At 45.5% G+C, this 21,628-nt stretch overlaps 1 protein-coding gene across 3 annotated transcripts in view; it reads right to left on the reverse strand.

Annotated features, from left to right (window-relative positions):
• Window positions 1-701: 701 nt before the first annotated feature.
• Window positions 702-21,628, reverse strand: part of MDM2 (MDM2 proto-oncogene) — a 35,684-nt gene continuing 14,757 nt past the window's right edge. For all 3 annotated transcript variants that reach the window (XM_078594171.1, XM_078594172.1, XM_078594173.1), the window contains exons 4-11: window positions 20,233-20,366; window positions 19,237-19,307; window positions 16,347-16,417; window positions 13,626-13,743; window positions 12,578-12,768; window positions 11,386-11,553; window positions 8,823-8,900; window positions 702-6,532 (exon numbers count right to left, since the gene is read on the reverse strand). In XM_078594171.1, coding sequence (XP_078450297.1) covers window positions 5,678-6,532; window positions 8,823-8,900; window positions 11,386-11,553; window positions 12,578-12,768; window positions 13,626-13,743; window positions 16,347-16,417; window positions 19,237-19,307; window positions 20,233-20,366 — 1,686 coding nt within the window. In that variant the 3' untranslated portion in view covers window positions 702-5,677. The remainder of the gene's footprint in view (window positions 6,533-8,822; window positions 8,901-11,385; window positions 11,554-12,577; window positions 12,769-13,625; window positions 13,744-16,346; window positions 16,418-19,236; window positions 19,308-20,232; window positions 20,367-21,628) is intronic.

Here is a 21,628-nt window from a genome sequence, read left to right on the forward strand (position 1 = left end):
TGTGCTAGGATTTTAACTTCAATGGTCGGACCAATTCCTTCACGTGTGGTTCGCACGTGGAGATTGCCGTCTCCACACGTGTGTAACATGTGCACGGTGAGCCCAGTTCTTACGAGGCCTCGAACATGATACTCTACCATTGTTTCATCGTATCTCTTGCCGTGATCGTCTCAGTGGTGTAGCGTTGTGTGCATGGGCCTTGGTGCAAGGAATGAAATGCCACTCCCACCCCACCCCCCAAATGTCACCGCAGGGCAGCATCTGGGCACCTCTGACCCCTATAGGCCACGTTGCAATTTCAACGCCTGCACATTAGATGGCTGATCTCCCCGAGTGGGGATCAAACTCGAGTGTGATCTTCCGAAATCTACCGGACTACAGATCTCTCTGCATGTTAGAAGAACAGCAGTGGCACAGAGGGAGATAACAATCAAAATCCAACCACGAAACGTCAGAAACCGTTCTTGTTTTACTGCCACCAATGCCCCACTTTCAGATCAGCAGGTTTGGAGTCTCGCGCCCACAATTCATTGTGCAATCCACAAGCCAAAAGCGCTGGCTTAGCACAATTTGTTTGAACAATTTGTACGTTGGACATCTGTGAGGACGAGCGTTATAGCTCATCTGATTCCTCCAGTATAAATCAATGCACGGGTACAACACTTACTGATGATCACGATGAGGAAACCACACCATTGTTATCCACTTCAAAATCTGGATTTATTTCCATAAAGCTGCACAAGCGCCACCGCAAACCCTCTACAACACGTGCCCCTCAGATCACAATCACGTTACCTTTCATCATACTCAAATCCTACTTACATTGGTTATTAAATTATACATATATGTAAATGCCACCAGTATCATAATTATAAATGTAATCAAATAATGGATTACAGCCACCTTTGGAGAACAGCGAGGCTCAGCTGTCTGAGCACGAGTTCAAATCCATGGCAGGGTTGACAGCCTCATTATTATTCAAGCAAACCTGGGGGAGGGGGGGTTAAATAGCATTGTAATTGCGCATTTCGTTATTAATTTCAAAGACAATGCAATTAATTATTTTACATTGTTGTTGTAATCGTAATTATAACCGACTCTAGGTCTGCCAAAAAAACAGCGGCCGTCCCTGTAGGCAGAATTTCCACGCAATGGAGACCACTTGATGCTAGGTCAGATTCACATTTCGGCAGTAAAAACCATTTAAGCCAATTTTTGTGGGAATTGTCTGCAACCTGTGTGCAATAATTTTCCACCAAGCGGAACTTTTCAATTCAGGGCTGCTCGTAAATAAATAACGAGCGGTTGCCAACGGCCACTAAAACTTAAGAGGCAAACTGGAGGGGGGGGGGGCATGCCGTTGAATTTTTATACCAAATCCGCAAGGGCCACTAGACATTCCAGCTCCGAGATGGTGGTTAGCTGTGCCAGGCAGTGAGTAGCCACCACACGGGAGGGTGGAACAGACTCCCTTGGCCAACGAAATGTGCCCTACACGCACAACCGAGCCTCGGTGCCGCTTGTCAAAAGTCACACTTCACGCTGCTCCTAATATTCATCACCGTATCAACACAGTGATGTGACTGAAGTAGGCCCTGCTCCACCGTGAGCGGAGGCGATGGCACCAGTGGTGGTGGTGGTTTGATGTGGGTTGTGAAACAGTCGGCTGCAAAGCACAAACAACTTTGCTTTGCACTGAAAAGACATTGGTAGGAAAAACCGAGCTCATCAGCCTCAACCTCTCCGCAGCCTAGTGCTATGAATATCATAACACTGCCTTGCGCGTTCGGCCCACCCTCTAGATGTGATAGCTGGCGAGTCGGGGAACTATATGCCCCTGGTTGTTGCATTTTGAGCCCGGATATGTGATAGGGGTCTGCAGTAGCCGCCATGTAGCGAAGAGATACTCATTCGATTATATGTCCTGTGAAGAGTGCCCTTTGAACTTAACGTTGATACAATGTAATTAATAAACACTGGTGGTATTAGTTTTCAATTTGAAAGCACTTAAGTGTCTACATGTTTTCCACTAGTTTAATCCCCATTGTCACACCATGAAAAAAAGCCATGTGATAATATTGCAAGCCATGTGATAGATTACAAGGCATGTCGAGGCACGGCTCTAGAAATTGTAACCAGCATATCACTTCAAAACGCCCCACGGACCCAACATTAGACGGCGCAGAAAAAAGTATCTTTATAGGATGGTTTTTGGCATGTAAATCATGCAATCGAGTATGTTAAACTTTAGCCTCCACAGCGTAAGTAGTACAAATTAAGTGAAAAAAATAATAAAGTGCAGTCATTATTGGCGACTGGGCTTAGACAATGTATTTGCAACATGCCTTACACACCTAGTTTAATCACCTGTGACAGGAACTAGGCAATTTTATACCAGGATATCAGCGCTGCTGACTTGGGACCCTGACAGTCAATTAGCCTTTTGTTGCAATCCAGCCATCTTAAATGAAGCACTTTTTAATATATATATATTTTCTTTTATCAAACACTTGCAAACATTGGCAGTGATCATGAAACTCAATATCATATTGTTTACAAAATGTGGTGAATGGGAAAGCCACATGTTGCCAACTGGGAAAACATTTTCACAATAATTACACTTGGCAGTTGTATCCGAACCACAAAAATGCGCACTTGTGTTGGAAGTAATAAATGAAAATCACAACCCAAGTAGGGAACATGTAAAGACGAAGCAAATCGCTCATCGTTGCCAATGCGTGATGTCACAAATCAGTCACGTTACTCATAAGGTTGTCTCAACAGTTGGAATGAATCGACTTTTATCAAGTTTCGGTTTTGGTGATAAAGCACACCAAAGTAGTCGCAAATGTACGGCGCAATTCAAGTGTTGTTAAAATCCTTGGCAAGTCAAAAGTAACTTGCTTCCAACTCGACCGCAGATGGAACAACTTTCTTGTAAAGCTACCCGAGTGAGTTGAGTTTATTTGCGGTGAAGCCTATTAAGCTAAGCTGCTGTTTGTTTCAAAGGTCACTCGGACAAGGGTAATATCGCCGAGTGAAGTTGACGGGTAAAACTTTGCTTCACGATTAAGGATTTGCTTTTCACCGACTGACAAAGCAAAAACTGAAATGGACACAAAGATTAAATTAGCGTTACACAAAACAACAAAAAATGATCGATCACAATAAAAGCAAGTTTCGGGATTAGTAAGGAAAACTAAGGGGGTTTTTTTTCTGAGGAAATTAGATACTTGACTGATTATTCCCCCTCATTAAGATTTAAATAACAAATATTCAGCTCCCACCTAATCCACTGCTGGATGGTGGCCTTCCGACCTCTTGTCGATTGTGGGGACATATCGGAGAATTTCCATAAACAAAGTAACAAGACATCATAACTAATTCCCGCAGCACTGACAACACCATTGCTCACAAAGCCATATGCAGCTGCTTTGTTGAAACGAAGATATTCATAAGGGCGACAAAGCGATTGTAAAGTGCAACTAAGCTCCTCATCTCATATTGCCAATAACACGGGGGAAAAATACAAATGCAAAAACAGGTGATGGCATTAAGCCCAGTTCATAGACAGCGAATTTCACAGAATGACGCTGGATTTTTTTTTCTCTTTTCTAAAGTCTCGCCCATTCTAAACCGCAATGAACTATTAACTGTCGAGCAAATAATTTTGGGGAGTCTTAGAGACATTTGATAACACAGGAGCACACGTGAGATGATAACACTTGCCACTGGTGGGACATCAAGTCAAATTTAACGTCAAATCAAATCTCTGGCCCTTGAACAAAACCAATGACAAGCCTTGCTGTTATCAATCAAATAACTTAAGACTACACAAAGCAGCGACAAAGCATTTGTCACCGAGACCATCGCACAAAGATGTGATGCCAACGTTACACCGGACTATTTCGAGCGATGGTGCGATGGAAGGGCTCTGTCGATGTGGTGAGTCAGTGATGATTGTAAGGTCATATCTTGGCTCAACATCCCACCACCAAACGTTCATTCATTAATTTCAGCAAGATTGATATCACGGTGTGTCAAAGGAAGAGACATCACGTCACGCCGTTATCTCATGTTTCTCTAGGCTCGCCAAGATCCTTCCGGTTGCGATCGGAGTTAATAGCCGGATTGAACGAGCCACCCGTTTGGGATTTCAAAAAAAAACGCTCAGACCAGAATTTACAAGCGATATAATCATCGCTCCCGACACGAGCATAATCTACACTCGAGCAGCGACAAACTGACTCCACGTTAACTGCTGGGTCGTTGGGAATTAACAATTTAGATTAGAGGAATCATATATATACTCTATGTGATATAAAAAAATAATTCAAAATATAAAACAAACGCAACTTGAGATTTCATCGTCATCGTTACTGTGCTGGAAGTATTTTTCAACAACAAAACAGCAACACTGGTGGGTTATATATTTTTTGCAATAAAAATCTTATTTTCTTCTCTTTTTCTTCTTCACTTGAATTGTTTTGTCGAGTTCGCAAAGGACCACTGGCAAATGCAGCACCAGAAAAAAAGACTTGCTCCAACAAAGTCACCCTATTTCAATGACAGCTCTCAGGCTTTAGTGGAGAATCCAAAATCGAGTCACCAAAATACAGGACGCATCACTGCTTTCTCCTCTCCCCTCAATTCCCACCCTCTGATCACACATGCACGAGCACATGTGTTTGTCTGTGGCACTTACCGCGTGGGTGTGTGTTTTTCTCGGAGTGCACCCAACCTGGCACAAGTGCCGTCGTGACGTCACCGCCACTTAGAGGGGAATGGAGGCTATTGTTGTTTGTTCACCTTTGCACGCCAAGTCTGATGTGGCTCTGTAGCGAGAAAGTTGTCGCAAAACTTGAATGCGTCTATTCAACTTTTTTGTTTCTTAAGATCGACACCCTTTCATAGATTATGCTAAATTTGCTTCAGTGAGTTTATAAACAAAACATGTGATACGATTGGACTGTTTAATCCATCTCTGAAGGCCCATCAGCCAAAAAAGGTTTAAGCATATTGTCAGTAAACATACCACTGAAATAGGGTTAACATAATCTACTACGACTCCACTGTTAACTTTCAGGATCCCCACAGAGCAGCTGTAATCTCCTGGGCCTGTAACACTTTGCGAGGTCATAGCTGCCGTTGATAGCTTGGTTTGCGGAGCCTTGTAAAAACCCATCAAAAGCGCTCTGGTCTCTCCTTGGCAGTTTATAGCTGGCTATGGCTCACCGAGAACCCCTTATACAGGTAAAAGGCATCTGCGTTTAAATTTCTGTAGAGGGCTAACCTTTAATTGAACGTTTGTTGGTTAAAGGTGAAAAGTCACTGAGTAATCCTCACGCTTTCTCATTTAAGACCAATTTCAGAATCCTTTAGTTTCCAAAAAAAACTATCAAAATTGACTGAGGCTATTTTGCCATCCAATCTGTACAACAACAAACATCTGCTACCTTTTAAATAGTTGATAAAATTTTCAGTGTCAACTTCCAGATAAAAAAATAAACAGGGGGTGTGGGGGGGGCGTATTTTGAAACGGAGCAGATGGACAAAGAAGCTTTCGGGCATCATGGCGCGATTCCCAGAGCATCACAAATGCAGTCTCGGCAAACAGGGCCTAGCCAGGGCATTCGGTGCCAGCCCACGATGGCGAGGTACGGCGGTGCCGGGTCTCTCACAGCAGGTACGTTTTGATGACGGCCTGGATGGGGCTGCGGCACACGGGGCAAGGCTTATTGCGCCGCTTCAGCTTCTTGGCGCACATGTAGCACGTCACCAGGTGGCCCGTCTTGCCGTGCACGATGGTGCAGCTCCTGGGCTCGTGCTGGCAGATGATGCACATGTCCAGCAGCGGGCACGCGTTGTTGGCGCCGCCCGCGCCGCTTCTGCTGTCGTTCTCGTAGGCGGAGCTCGCGGCAGCTGAGGAAGCGGCAGAAACGGCGTCGGCGGGCTGCAGCGCCTCCGATTTTGAGGACTTCTTCATTTTGCCATCGTCGTCAACGTCCTCCTCGTATTCGTATTCTTCCGGTTCCTGTTCGTCCTCCGAGCCGCAGCGTAATGTGTGCGTCGCCGCTCCCGATGGGCCCCACTTCACCCCTGCTTCCTCCTCCTTCTCATACTCCTTCTCATACTCCTTCTCATACTCCTTCTCATACTCCTTCTCATACTCCTTCTCATACTCCTTCTCATACTCATCGTCCTCCTCATTCGCCGTTTTCTTGCTCCTCCTGCCGTCAATCTCGTCGTGGCCGTCGTCCGAATCGATGTTTCGTGCGAGCGCTTCCTCCAAGAGGGCGGTAGTGATGCCCGGCATAGTGAAGACGCCCCTCGGCGCAGCGGGCGACCCCATCGTTGTCGGCAACGTTGATGTCGTCGTCGTCGTGGTCGTGTGCTGCTGCTGCTGTTGCTGCTCCTGTTGCTGCTGCTTGGCAGCGTCAGGAAGCCAGTCCTTGCGGAGGCACCAGCATCGCTGGCAATAGCCGTGCATCGGGTGGTTGGTCTCCGAGCACTCGGTGCAGCGCCACCCATCCTGCGTGCGAGAAGCAGGGGCGGCGAGGGATTCACGTCAACGTTCTGTTAATACTTATTCCACAATTAGTGTTTTTTAAATGACATTTTGCATGACATTTTTCAGATGGTATGTATTTAACAGGACTGAAGCCGATGGGTAGCTTTCAGCGCAAAACGCGATTGCATAATCGCAAAGTTATTTTTGCTTCGATTTGAGTCTCAAAGTTTTGGGAAATTCTCATGACTACGTTTGCCAGTATTCAAAGGGGCAAATCCCAAACAGCAAAACAACGTAATCATATATTTTCATTCATATTGGATCATTTTTTAAGAGAGTTATACTCCTTACAAAAGTTTTATTTTGTAGCCAAGCGCCGAGGGTTGCGTGTGGGCTGTTTGACAAGAGGTGGAAGCTTCATTAATGGGAAGGACATTAAATTGACTTTCTGTAATTCCACCCCAGTGATTGCCATACCTTTTAATTATCCACCGCAGTGATATCACTAAAGGTTCTTCAGGACATATGCCTAGGCAAATCTATGTGAAAACAATTGCAGTATTTATATATCGCTTTGTCCTGTTCAATTTAAACAGATATTCCCATAGACGTATTATTTCTTGCAACATTTTTCATTCTGTCTCGTGAATAGATTAATTGCCTCCCTAGGAGTCGAGAAACCAAAAGTGTTACAAGAATGCTGATTTTAAAGTGACTATTGGAACCCTTTAACAGTAACTGCCCCACAATAAGATTGTTAACTCAAATCCAAGTCGATGAAACGAGTGCAAATTTCCAGCCAGTCAACGGTGGTTGTCCCATGGCTGTGTGAGCCTCCCGTACGGGAATGTGGAGTTTACCACACGTGCTCTGGGCCACGAACAAATGAGCCCCATCACGATGCTCATCTGAGCACTTTGAGCAAAGTCTACGGTTATTTACATAGTTTGAGTCTAGTCCCGACTACCGTGTTGTGAGGGTTACTTGACCACGCTGGTCAGTGCGGGTTTAAGGGAAGTTGTGTATTTTATGCTAGTCATAATTTTGGGGCCGTAAGCCTGAAACACCCTCAGTTGTGGGGCAGAAAGGCAATGCCTGCTGTCGAGACTTTTTTCTTCCTCATCTGCCGAGATGAAATGCGTAGCACTTTGTTGAAAGCCAACAGCGCTCGCTGTACTGAATGTACCTGCAGAATGTGGAATTTCTCCCATTGAATACCAGTTGATATGAACACTGCCCCGATTGAGCACGCAAACTCTATTGGTCGGATTCATTTGCTGGTCAATGTTCCTCTCGGTTGAAAAAATTTGCGAGAACGTGCCTTCAGCTGCGTCTTCAACAATGGGCCAAACCACCCAGGCAATGTTTTGAATCATTACTTGCGCAAGCGACGACAAGGACATTCACCTGCAAATTTATCAAGTGTCAAAGAAAATTTCGATTTAAAGCTTTCGTGACTGCAGGGATTCATCTTCTTGGTTCTTTCGGTAAAGTCACATAGAAGGTAAATAATTAAAGAATATGAAATATTATTAAATAAACAATATTTTTCCCTTATTTTATTACTTCCCTTTCTGCGTGACTTTACCGAAAGAACTAAGAATATAGGTTTCTAAACGGTGTGAAAAGATGTTCGTGGGGATATCTTTGAACTTACTTCTAAAACTAATCACCAATATGGCATTGTACGTGAGTGTTTCCCCAAGTTCAGTCCTCGCAGCCCCCTAGGGTGCAGCTTTCAGTGATCACCAACCGTCGGGTCCACGAATGAAGTGTGTGCAGCGGATTAATTTGAAAGCAAATAGAAGAGATTGGTAATTATGGACGACAAAAGGGTGAAGACATAAATCGGGGTTTTCCTGCACGTAATTTTATGCTGGAAACAAAGTCAATGTCCAAGTGTCTCCAAGCTCAAGTAAGCGCTGGGTGATTTGTGTTTGAGCCAGTGGTGAAAATTCCAAAATCCAATGACATGGTCAGTCCCATCAAAATGACATCCACCTGTTTAAAATCAAGTGTCTATAAATTTAGGTAGTTTTCAGTAACGAACACTTTTAATAATTTGGCTTATAGTCATTTTAGTAAGGAATTAAGACAGTCTGCAGCTATGCAATATATGGATGGATTAAAAGACATCCTTCACCACGCTGGTCAGTGCGGGTTGGTACGGAGGAAGGCCAAGACATCACTCACCACCGATGTTGGCTGCCGCGAGGATTCGAACTCGGATCAACGGGTTCAATACGAAAGGTACACAAACGCGCAGGTTTAACAGTTACGAACATACTAAAAACAACACAAATATTGTTACCTCTTCTGGAAACTCTGCGTCCGATGACTCGTTATAGGAGGACTGGGAGTCAGAATAAATCACGGTCACGTCGTAAACCTTTGGGCGCACAAAGAAAGGGAAACAATAAAAGTGAAAACAGTACCCAGGCGATGCCGAGACTTGCCCAACTGTGCCGTTCTCCCCCCCCACTTTGGACACGTAAAACACAATAACCGACTTTTGTAAAGGGGGAAAAAAATAAAGCAAAACCACATGTACGCAAACACAAAGAAACCTGCAGCACGTGGCTGCAGTACTCCCACACATGGTCTGCCAGAGGCACAATCTCTTCCTGATTAAGTCTGAGTTTTCCTGCCACTCTCGTAAAAAAAAATACCAATTGCATTGAAACACCTAACATTATCTACACATCTTTATTCAAAGGTCAAAAGTTGATTTTGCTTTCTAAAGTCCAGCTCTCAAAGCCATACCCACACACAGGCATTAGCCCTACCGGAAACATGTTTAATAAAAAGGGGCCCTCTACTTTTTCAAGGTGGTTTATGTAAATTGTATTGTGTGTGGTATCCACGAACGTTGGGATAGGAGTAGCTACTACTTAGAAAAACATTCATTTAAATTTCAACTTAGTTTCCTCCCAATATTATACCAATGCCCCATCAGTGTGGTATCATGAGAGATGAAGTCACTTTTCGAATATCTCACGGACCATCTGTGGCGAGTGATATCGGAAACCCATCCTGGGCAACCCCCCCTCCCCTCACTTTGGCAACACAGATACCAACAAGTGTGGTGAAGTTTAAAGTTGATTTTGTTTAACCAAGTGACAATTCAAAGAGACAAGGATAACCGCATTTGCAAGAGTGACCTGGTACATTCGTCTGCCAGTAGGGTGTGTTGATTGCTGCTATGCGTGATCCCAACCCGGCAAAGTGCCGTGTAATTTTAAAACTTGCCAAATTTGGACCCTGAAGTAAAAACATTTTCGTGAGGTATGGTCAATGGACCGCCACGTAGGACATGACGTGGGGAAGCCCCCTCTTCAAATAGTGGATAGACCAAGGGTTGCAAAATATTGTTATATTACAAGGAAACGCAGTTCACTGTTCAAATTCAAGAGCAAAGAGGAGATTGTCATCGTAGCTGGTGGCCAAAGCCAATGGCGAAAAAACGACACGGTCCTATGGTTGGTTATTATCTTTGAAAAAAAACATAGTTCGCAATATTATTATTATTCAGGGTTACTCGGGCATGTTTTGGCGCTCACGACATGTTTTTTTTGTGAAAAAAGTGTCATGAGCTGCTAGGATTGCCGCAAAGCTGTTTACAAAATGAGCCGAGACTCCTTTCTGCTCACTGTCACCACCAAGCCCATACTTTGGGGAGGAGTGGGTGTGAGGGCACAATTGTTTGAAAAGAAACCATCAAAATTGTTCTCGCTGAACCAGTTCCAACAGTCTGGAACAAGAAAAAAAGTCTGTAAAAATAAAATCGAATGTGTTGACTTATTAGGTATCTTTATTAAATTCAGAAACGCATATCCCCTACTTTGTTTTATATGGAAAACAGAGACAACTCCAATTATTTGCATGGCCTCAGGAAAAAAAACTGATGATACAGACTCAAACGGAGAGTACAAATAACCCCAATATTTGATGCCGTAAGCACATTGCGAAGAAACATCAGTGCAATGGTGTGTGACGGGAGGATTTTGACTTCAAGGGTAAAGTATATAATGCAGTAACAAAGCCAGAATTAATGTACAGGTCTGTATGAGCCTTCTGTCACTGCACAAAAAGCAAGGGAGAAGATTACGTGCTCCATAGAAACGAGGATGATGAGACGGATCTCAGAGATTACCATATTGAATCGGATCAGAAATTAAGAGACATGGAATAAGGGAAGAGTGCTGGTTGCCCGTCTCAAACGAGATGAAAGAAAAGTCAACTCAGATAGTGGCTCTAGATGTGAAGCTTTCGAGACTGCAAGGATTCATACTCTTAGGTTTTTTCGGTTTAACGACTAGGTTAAGGCCATCAACTCACTTCACTTGAGTACCTGGTTTGATTTACAAGCGACTGCCTGGATTCAAACCCAGGATTCTCAACGGTGTCAGCTTAGCGCTCAAGATTTGTGAGCCACCCGGCCCACCACCAAGTTTATCATACAGACCCAACACAAACTCAAGGCTTCAACACTAACACACAGCCTCAACACTAACCTCACAACCTCAACACAAACCCACAGTCTCAACACTAACCCACAGTCTCAACACTAACCCACAGTTTCAACACTAACCCCACAGCATCAACACTAACCCAGTCTCAACACTAACCCCACAGTCTCAACACTAACCCACAGTTTCAACACTAACCCCACAGCATCAACACTAACCCACAGTTTCAACACTAACCCCAGTTTCAACACTAACCTCACAGCATCAACACTAACCCCACAGCCTCAACACTAACCCACGGATTCAATACTAACCCACAGCCTCAACACTAACCCACAGCCTCAACACCGACCCACATTTTTGCTTTCGTGTGATATTATGGACGTTTGTGAATCGACGCGAGACCTCATCGTCAGACGAGTGCTCCCCGCTCTCGCCGTCCTCGCCCTCCCCGTCGTAGTCCTCGCTGTGGATGGACTCCACCTCGAACTCCACGCTGAACTGGTCCGAGTTGGACTCATCCAGGAACCACAGGTCATCGCTCGAGTCCGTGACCACGGCCGTCTCATAGCCCTGGGCACAGCAAAGGATGACGGAACAGAAACCATATGTAGACAATGTTGCTTGCGCAAACGAATGTAAAGATACTCCCTTAAGAAAAGAGATCATTTGTACTGCTTCCCAACCAAGACTGAGGACATTAGCTCGGCCTGTCGCTCTTGTCTCGTAGGGGGTCACGATGATTATCTTAAAGATGATCCAATATAAGTTTATTTTTGTTCATATTTACGCTGCCTTATATATATAAAAAACACAGACAAATGAATGAAAGCGATTCCCAAAACTTGGTAACGCAAACAGAAATAAAAAAAGCACTTTCAGCCAAGGTGATGACATCACATACCACGTGCGTGTTTCTCTTCCCCGTGACGTCATGCGCCGTGTGACATCTCGTGCAACTCGGAATGTAACATTATCTTGGCTAATTATATACTTCCGAGGGTAAAAACACATTTGAAGCGTTATGAAAACCATGCAGAGGCAAGTGTTTTTGTTTCATAATTCAAAGTGCTGTTTAATGATGCATATAGTTGACTTATTTATCTACTATATTAACCCATAATACTTAGATCTGTCCTGTGTGAACTCATCTTATAAATGGCCACAACTCTCAGTTCCACTCATTGCGAGCATCAATTTGCGCTAACCGCTACACTACCGCTTTCCATACTACTAAACAAAGACAAAGATCCCCCGTATAGCCTTAACAGACTGTAGGGACAAGTGCTGTTAGCGAGCACCTATAAAGGCCGGCACGGCACATGAGGGGGTGGGTGGCCAACACCACGCCTAGCCGCCTTTGTCTCCCTAGTGGCGAAGTTTTTACATATCGTACCAGGTACTCATTTGAGGCTGAGTCGACCTAGGGGAGGCCCAGGACCGGTTCAAATTAATTATCACTGGTGTTGGACGTGAGCGGGAATCGAACTCGGGTCGCCAGGTTCGTAGCACAGCGCGCTAACCGCCGCTACACTACCACTTCCCACATACGACTAAACTCACTCGCGCGCACACACACACGTGTGCGAGTGCGTACCCGTCGGCTACAGATGTCGGTGGACGAGGCGGTGCTGACACGGTCGAGCGTGTGTGGCAGGGAGCGCAGGAACCACCAGGGCACGCCCTGGTCATCATCGTTCCAGCACGGCGGCGCGGGGCTGGGCGCGCGCGGACGCTTCGCTCCGCTATCCTCCTCCTCCGGGGAGCCCGCTGCCACAACTCCGCTGCCTGCAACCCCCGTCCACCCGCACAGCGACAGCAGCAGCTTCACCCCACGCTCAATGCGTCAGGGTCAAAGGCAACGATGCGTACGACGAGGACAGTACACTGGACCAGTGGCGCAGCAGTGTTGACATGGGCATGGGTGCAATAATTTAAGTAGGGTCCTCTGTCCGCCTCGGCCCTTTCGGCTTGTGGGCCACGGTGCAGGTGTACCGCCTGCACACTTCATCGCTATGCCGCCGCACATTACTCTGCCCTCTACCCAAGTGCACATCATATAACCGCAAGGTCTGCTGTAAGAGGGGCCGAGACACATCCAGTTCAACCTATCATTCCTGCGGGTACGATAAAACTAGCACCACCTCGTGGGAATTCAACAGTGGTCATCCGAGAAAGAGTGATCTTCCTATGGGAAGCCTTCCACTGTCGTGAAAAAGTGCAATCCACACCAGCAAACCGGGGCTCCCAAGAAGGGAGACGAGTGCGACACCATTGCTCACTCGATCAGGGAGACAGTGACTCATAAAAATAACACATTTATTTTATCCAGGATAGTGTCAGAGTACCAGGACTATATTTCAGGAGGGGCTTGCATTGAGCCAGATAACCGATTTGTTTAAAATGAGTTATGTTTTACATGTGGGAGAAAGCCAGCTGTACCCAGACAAAATCCATCATACATAATACTCAGAGTCTGCACAAAGTTTCACCCCACCCAATTGCTCTACAACATCTCACAAACCTCTTGTCACATATCCACCAACCCTGGCCTTTCTTTAAAGTGCGAGATCACATGCGCACACTGCCGCCACCGCCACACCCAGGCTAGCCGAGCAGCATGAGCCGCTGAGCGAGTGCCATACCACACTCCGAGTCTCTCCTGCGCTTCGCTGCAACAGTTGTGGCCCCTGTCATGGGGGTGGAGGTGGAACCCCCATGAGGAGGATCGCCCTGCCTTACCGAGTCCACCACCAGTGCCACCTGGAGACAAGAAACAGAAACAACAAAAACACATTTTACGACTGTTCGAATCAAGTTATGTGCATACCACAAACCGCCATGCATTTCACAAGTGGCGAGATTTTAACTCCCTCGCCTGGTGTGCAGGAGGTCGTGGATTCAATCTCGACCCTAACGCCTGTTGTATATTTGGACTTTGCACGTCCTCCTCATGGTTGGGTGGATTTTTCTCCGGGTGCTCCGGTGTTTCCCTCAATGTATATGAACATGCTTTTAGAGTATTTGGCTGCAATACATTTTCACATAAGCCACTTTGTCGAGCTATCATTTGTGGTCAAGTCACTTCTGAAAGAGCGCTATATAGCTGTGGGCCTTACCTGGTAAAAAAAAAATAGTTTAGTTTTTAAATAGTTCGGTTAAAATGTATAATACTTTGCTGGAAGTTGTCTTCCGACCATTCCCTTCGTCATCATCATCATCATTGGCCACTTTCTATTGAACGTTGGATGAACGTCTCCACATACCATCACCATTCCTGATGGTCTTGCGATGTCACAATCCCCGTGTCGCTTCTTGCGTATGAGCTGATCTCAACGCTCCATCTCCAAGGTGGTCGCGTCCTCTCGGGTGTGTTTTCTCATTTGACTGCCATTCTGTCACCAGCCTCGTCCATCGGCCATGATCCCCTTCTAGTGACGTGTCCTGCCTGAGCCCATTTACGCTTATTAACAGTCAATATCACGTCTCATGATGGGTGGTGCTGTGGTTAGAGCACTCAACGCAAAAGTAAGCCTGTGCTGAAATTCTGATAGGGGGTTGATGCGCACAATCGGCCTTCAGGGGTTCATTAAATGAGTACCATTTGTGGAAAGGCAACAATGGTTGGTCAATGCTATAGCAATGTGTAATTCCTGGTCAAGGGTCACCAAATCGAGATGGGCACTGCCTAGTAGTACATGGTGACAATGTGAGGCCTTCCTACACATTAAATGCTCCACGTGGCAGATATAATCATTGAGTATTTGCATGCTTACATGAGTGTCAAGCTATGCTCATCTCCATTGGCGGTCTTGGGCCCATGATAGAAACTTGACATTGCCATAGTTCATCTGTTAGCCGTGCCTCAATTACATCCCAGTGGTATTCAGTTGATCTACTCCACGACTAATGGGTTCAGTTGATCCATGCTACATTTAGAGTCCATTGTCAATCCAGTGCTGGATGAAGGCCTTCCCCCCACCATGTCAGTCATTGCGATGGGTTGACCATACTTCACCATGCTGGTCAGTACGGGTTAGTGAAATGGGAGGGGGGGGGGCTCTGGACTGGTTTGGATATCACTCGCCACTGACGTTAGATGTGGCCAGGATCAAACTCTGGTAGTCTGGCTCATAGTCCAGTGCACTAACCACTGCGGCACCACTAAATGATACTCACAGCATAGGTACATTTGAAGTCAACTACAAATGTTGGTTATCATTCAAAATGCATCATTGAAAAAACTATGCTGTAGTTTGACCAGCTCATGTATACACTTCTTAAATTATATTTATAGAGCGCCTTAGCAGAGACAGCTGCAGGCATGGAACCAGCAAAGAGTTGTGCACATTGCGGTGTTACTTTAGGCAAAGCCATCGCATAAGGTGCGACACGGAGCTATGTTCCCATGCATACTCCACTTAATTGTGTGGCACCAACGTGGGTCCAAGAACTATGCGCACAAACACAATTGAATGAACTTGCACATGTTTGGGCAGAAGCTTTTACACCAATTAAGCGGAATGAAAAACTTTTTTTTCCTCAACAAAAATAATTCTTTAGAAATTTACAGACCAAAAATGGCCGTCGGCGAAACAATCTGGCGGATGTCTGGTGGTTTGTTTTGTGACAAAATCGAAGTCAATTGTCCCCAGTTTTACAAAAGAGAAAACGCATTTTTTTCCACCCCTCAGAAACGTTGACAAAATGACAAGAGCCCATTTTAAGACTACGGGCAAGCTCCTCACAGAGGATGGAGGCTGACGGGCGCCCTGTTGTTCCCTCTCTGTGGGCAAGCCGACTACGGTGCAGGACACAACACGCAGACACACGCCGCCGTCTCACGCAAGCACACACACACACTCACGCACGCAGCCTCCACGTGGCGTTGCCTTAGGGCATGGGTGGGGACAACCCTTTTCCTTATTGAGGGCCGAATAAAAACTTTCAAATACCTTTGGCAGCGCTCAAGACATTAATACGCATTTCAGTCACTTGTGTGACTGCAAGAGGTTCTTGTAGCGAAAGAAGTGCCTTGAGCAGGCTGACATTCTAAATCCAGCTTTGCCGAGTGAAAAGCATTCCCCTCTCGCACCCGATTAGTGCGGCTTCCAAGTGGGAGACCTCACGTGGCTGCAGGCCGTACGATACGAGGTCGTAGCGAGCCAAATGTTACCCCACCCCTCGCCCACAGTCTACACGTGCTGGAGAACACGCATGTCTATTAGCTCGACGGAGCAACACACAGAAGCGGGTGAATTCTTTGCATCGTGTGGGCCACCGATTCCCACGCTCGCACCAACCGCACGCAACGAGCGCACGCACACGAGTGCTCCAATGTGCTCGTACGCCACGCCTCAATTTACCTGCTTGTTGTCCCCGTCGGCTGCCGCTAACGAGCTTTCCTTCACGGCTCCGTCGCCCACTCCCGTGTGATCTGCATGCCGCAAAACGACACGCACCAACACATTAGCACCGCGACAGCTAGCCGTCGTCGCTCCGGGCGCCTTGTGCTGTCTGACAGGTGGCCATTTTGGTTTATTAAAGCAATGCCGAAAATGATTGAATTATTTGAATTACAGGCCAACAGCGAGTGGGAGAAAATTCATCAAACGTGACGATGACGACAACTGCTGTGCAACCACGACCGAAGAGGCACTACGATGAAATTAGCGAGTCTGAATGAAGATGCGGACTGACAATTTTTGTAATGTTAATAAGACAGCAATGCACTGTGGAAGACCACACAAATGGTAATTTGCTGTTCAGTCAAACCCTGGCTAGCCAGACTAATAGCGGCGAGGGCTGGTATGGCGAGCTGACAAGCCCAGCGAGCCACAGTTTCAATTCTTGTAAAAGGACAATACGCTTGTGTATTTGCAGATTCCATGTGTTGCATATTACTACACACCATGTGTGTGGGTAATAGTTACGTACATTAGTGTTTGAAGTGTGCGTCAGTGAAGACAAAAGAAAGTACTTACGGTCTCGGCACGCTGTACAGTGCTCTAGTTTTTGTGCCCATTAGTCCACGGGTACCCAGCTCCCCCTACCCCACCAACACCCATCCCCCCTCAACCCCTCCCCCGCTCCGTGATAGCCCCTTCTCCCCATCACAAACGTATTGCAATCAGTAAAGAACACACTTTGCATTTAATACACATTAACTTTTATAGTGCATTTTGTTACGCAGTATATATTACATAGGATATTATTAAAAATATAGAAATTGTAAATAAATTATTATTATAAAAAAAATCTGTATAGATTTTTCCATTTAATTCGTAATCGACGTTATTTTGAATGAGCTGACCTAATCAGGCTAAGTGCAAAACCTGGCTAGCAAACGACCAGCTAGCCAGGGCTTTACTGTATATGTCTATGAAAAAATGTAGTGACTTCATGAATTTGGTGACCTAAAAACAACATTCAACAACTCAGCGGACTACATTTTGATTGCTTCAGCCGACTAGACTCAAAGAGAATGGCTAAATGAAATCCAGTCTAAGACTAGATAAAAATTCCAGAGGTTCTCGTCCACGAGACGAAGACAACGATGATCAACGCTAACTGAATTAACACTGCATCTTATCTGACAAAAAAAGCAATGGGGACGGTCAATTGGACTGTTTGTTTGCTGCTATAGCAGCGCCAGGTATAATCAGCAGTGTGTGTACCTCTAAGGCCAGTCCACACGCAGGAATATTGACAGAGACTACAAACTGACTCCAACAAGACCGTTGCTGCTCTTTGATGTGTAACAAGCATGTGATTTAATAAGCATCTCTGCTTCGCCAAACAAGCAAGCAGCTTTGCCTTCATTCTGCTGTCACTACCCCATTCAGTTGAGCCGTTTGCCACCGAGACAGCAGCTGCTGACCACGGGGACAGGCGTGGTGGTACACGCCTTTAATGCAGCGCTTTGAAGGCAAAGTTGGTGGTTCACAAAACGATAATCGTGCTCTGCAAGACTCCCAACCTGCTTAGGCTATGAGGTGGGCCAGATGGTAGTGAACCAACTGGGTTAATGACCCATCTGTACAGACCTTTGGGTTTCCTTCCCTTATTCTTGGTTCTTTCGGTAAGTCACGTAGAAGGGAAATAATAAAATAATACAATTATCACGACGTTTCGATTGCAACACAAGCAATCATCATCAGGTGTGAAAACCATTATTTTATTATTTCCCTTCTACGTGCCTTTACCAAAAGAACCAAGAATATGAATCCCTGCAGTCACGAAAGCTTTAAATCGAAATTTCTTTCCCTTGTACATGCGTGTTTTTTTTCTGGGTACTTACATTTCCTCCTCCGTGCAAAATAATATCCCAAGGGCATTACCTCCTGAAATAGGTATTATTATTATTGTGATAAATGCAGATAAAATAAAACCTCGGTTCAGATGCGCTTATAAGGGGAGCCCTGGCCCAACAAACTGATGTGTCTGGCTAACCGTTAAAATTATTAATATAACATTAATACATCTGTCATGAAAACTCTAACTAGCGTAAAAAAACATACAATAAAAATGAGTTTGAATACAATTACTCCACCCTAAACACTGAGATACACAGTACATAAGTCAAAAACAGAGGATATGTTGGGTGTAAACACTCCAATCACATGAAGCATTGTTTTAAAAAAATCGTATTTTCCATTTTTCCAAAACCATTTTGCAATGATCTACTTAAACAGAAAAGGCTTACTGACTTTCATCAGTAGTCTTAGCCGCTGTCCATCAAAACAATGCCTTCTCTCTTAATCCTTCATCAATAACTGTGTAATGGGGAAATAAATGGGTATAATTGGGGGTGGATTAATTTTTTCTCCTTTGCTGCTCTTACTATCTTGTAATGACCTCACCCCCCTCTCTGCTCTCTGTACATCCGACAGCACCGAGACTTTATTAAGTCCAGAACCAAAGATCCATCTGTTCTTTGCTGCCAATGAGCGATTACGGAAAAAACGTAAACTTCCTCCGCTAGACGCATCAACCGTGATCATGTCTCTTTGTTAATATATAATGTGGCAATTGTGGATGCTTCTTTTGCACATAAACCCCCCCGTGTCCTCACGTCAATTACCACTGACCCCCGTCGACTCGTAACAATCAATGGCGGCTAGAATTGTGTCATTGTCTCTTTGGCGGGCACAGTACTACCAAGCGTCACGCGCTGCCACGTCCCTTAGGCAGAACAGGAAGGGCGCGAGATGGTGAGGCCCGGCACAGGGCAACAGTGACGAGTGAGGAGCCCACCTTTGCGTTTGTCAGTCGCGGCTATAGAGAGTGCCTTTGCCAGGAGTGCACCCACCGATCCGCTGGAAGAGCTGCAGACAAGAGGAAAGATCTTTGATATAACGCCGGAGTTGAGAGGCGCACGACCCAACAACACAAGCGCACGAGGCGGCCGGGGGGCTCCTGCTTGTCGCGCAGGGGGCTCATTCATGACGGACGACGTGTCAGAGCCATGGAGTCAGCACCACCGCTGAGATCCGGGGTGTTGCAATCCAGGCTCCCGGTTGGTCCAGTGTTTACACGGGATTCTCAAGTGTAGCGAGTGGATGGTCTCAACCTGGTCACCAATGACCGCAAGCAAAAATCATCATGTTACATTTGATTGTTCACCGTTTGCAACTCCAACCGAGGGTTAATGTGCATGTTCGTCCGATAGTCAATAATTGAATGCAAGCTACTGAACAACCATTTCACGCACATGCTGGTTTATATATTAAACCGATTAGAACACTTTCTGTAAACGATGAGAGTTTATTTTGTTTATCCCGGTGAGAACTCAATAGTCCGGGAATAGTTTCATATGCAATGGTGACCTGGGTAACCAAGCTGACAAAACCAAATCAAATAATGCGAAATACAGCAATCAAATAGAAATCAGAGAAGAAACTGTTCATTAATACACTCTTTGTAGTATGTTGGCTCAGCCAAATTTTGAAACTGATCATAGTACAATTACAATTAAGTTACGGAATTGTTTTACAGGATATGTGTGAAATTAACATTTTTAATTAGCACAAGCTGTAGCACAAACAATATTCACAATGCAAAGGTAGATTTTATACAGCAAATTGGAAAGGTTGTGACCATTAGATCAGTTCTCCCATCACGCCTTGCACATCATGTGACAGGACCGATCCAGTGGTCACAACAGTGCCCTTTGGCGTCTATCGTTCATCTGTTGTACATATTATTGTAACCCTTGGGTTGCAAACTCCTTGACACGGCGGTCTTTCTCACCTTGGCTCTTTGAGGGAGAAGCTCTCCACGCCGAACACCTCCCCCAGAGGGTCACCCTTGCAGTGCACGATGTGCTGCCTCTGCTTGTCGTAGAGTTGCTTCGTCTTGATGTACTGGCCAAGGTGATGGATGACCTGCGCAGGATACCTCCGTCAACTGAGAAGCCTCCTCCAAGATGGGTTCACTCTCTCAATATAGTAGACCATAGTCACCATGCCAGTGCACCAAGCGAGCAGTGCTGACGACAGTCTAGGTTAGAGCTCTGAAGTGTCTTGTCTCTGCTCTTCGATTGTCAAAAGTGCCTCCCCGCTCAAACAGGTATGGGGTGATGCTCAACTCTGCTGAATTGCCAGTGGTGTGAATTCCCCATGTATATGGCAGGGGTGTTTTTTTTATATATAGATCGACGACTTTGATTTCCCACGAAGTAATAGATTGTGATGGAGCACTGAGGCACTGATGTACTAAGAGGCCCTGAGAGCCTGGCTGGCGAGCTTCTCAGCAAGCTCACAACGGCCGAGTCATGACAACAGAGCCACAAATGCTGAGATCTGGGTTCAGGCCATTGGGCAGGGTGTGTCTCTGACTCTCAAGGGACTTATAATGACCATGTCTGAGCATGCAGTCTATAACCATGGGTTACAATCTGAGTTCCAGCCACCCGTGATTAAAACAGTTTGTTAATGGCTTCTCAAAATACCATAAAGCAATTTTTAAAACTTAATTCAGCCTAACCCATATCTGCAGACTAAAACTTGTAAATGTGTTTTATGATTGACTTGCGGCAAACCACTTTACAGGGCACGAAAGAAGGTGCCTTGCCAAGTGTTGGGTCAAACAGACACACTGCATTGAAGTGACTCCAGAAATAATGCTGTGCATCATCATCTTCCAGGGCTGTTGCCAGACATCACAGGGCTGTGATAATTCGTGAATGTTTTTTTGTGACTCATGACAGGCCTCCGTCACGACTAGCTAACTCCCATCATCAGAACTACACACGTAGCTGTCCCGCTGAAACACGGAACATTCATCTTCCTCTTTAGTTTCTTGCACGGCTTGGCTTTACAACTCCCTACATCTGTCTTGCAAGCCTCATTTTCTATCTAATTTAAGGCCCTTTACAATGACAGAACTTAACTAGATTAAGGCCTCTACCACACCATTCCAGTCGTGGTGTTTGTGCGACCATACTTGGCCACACTGGTAAGTGTGAGTTGGTGATGAGGAGTGGGGTGGGCGCAAAGCCAGCCAAGATATGTCATTCGCCATTGATGTTAGCTATTGCCCGGGACTCGAACCGAGGTTGCAGAGTTCAGGGCACAGTCAACAAACCGCTGTACTAACACACATCCTCATATAAGCTGACTCAAAATCTTTGTCTAAAACCTAGTTT

The sequence above is a fragment of the Lampetra planeri genome, chromosome 5, assembly GCF_965212315.1.
Source record: "Lampetra planeri chromosome 5, kcLamPlan1.2.h2, whole genome shotgun sequence".
Taxonomy (NCBI): Eukaryota; Metazoa; Chordata; class Hyperoartia; order Petromyzontiformes; family Petromyzontidae; genus Lampetra; species Lampetra planeri.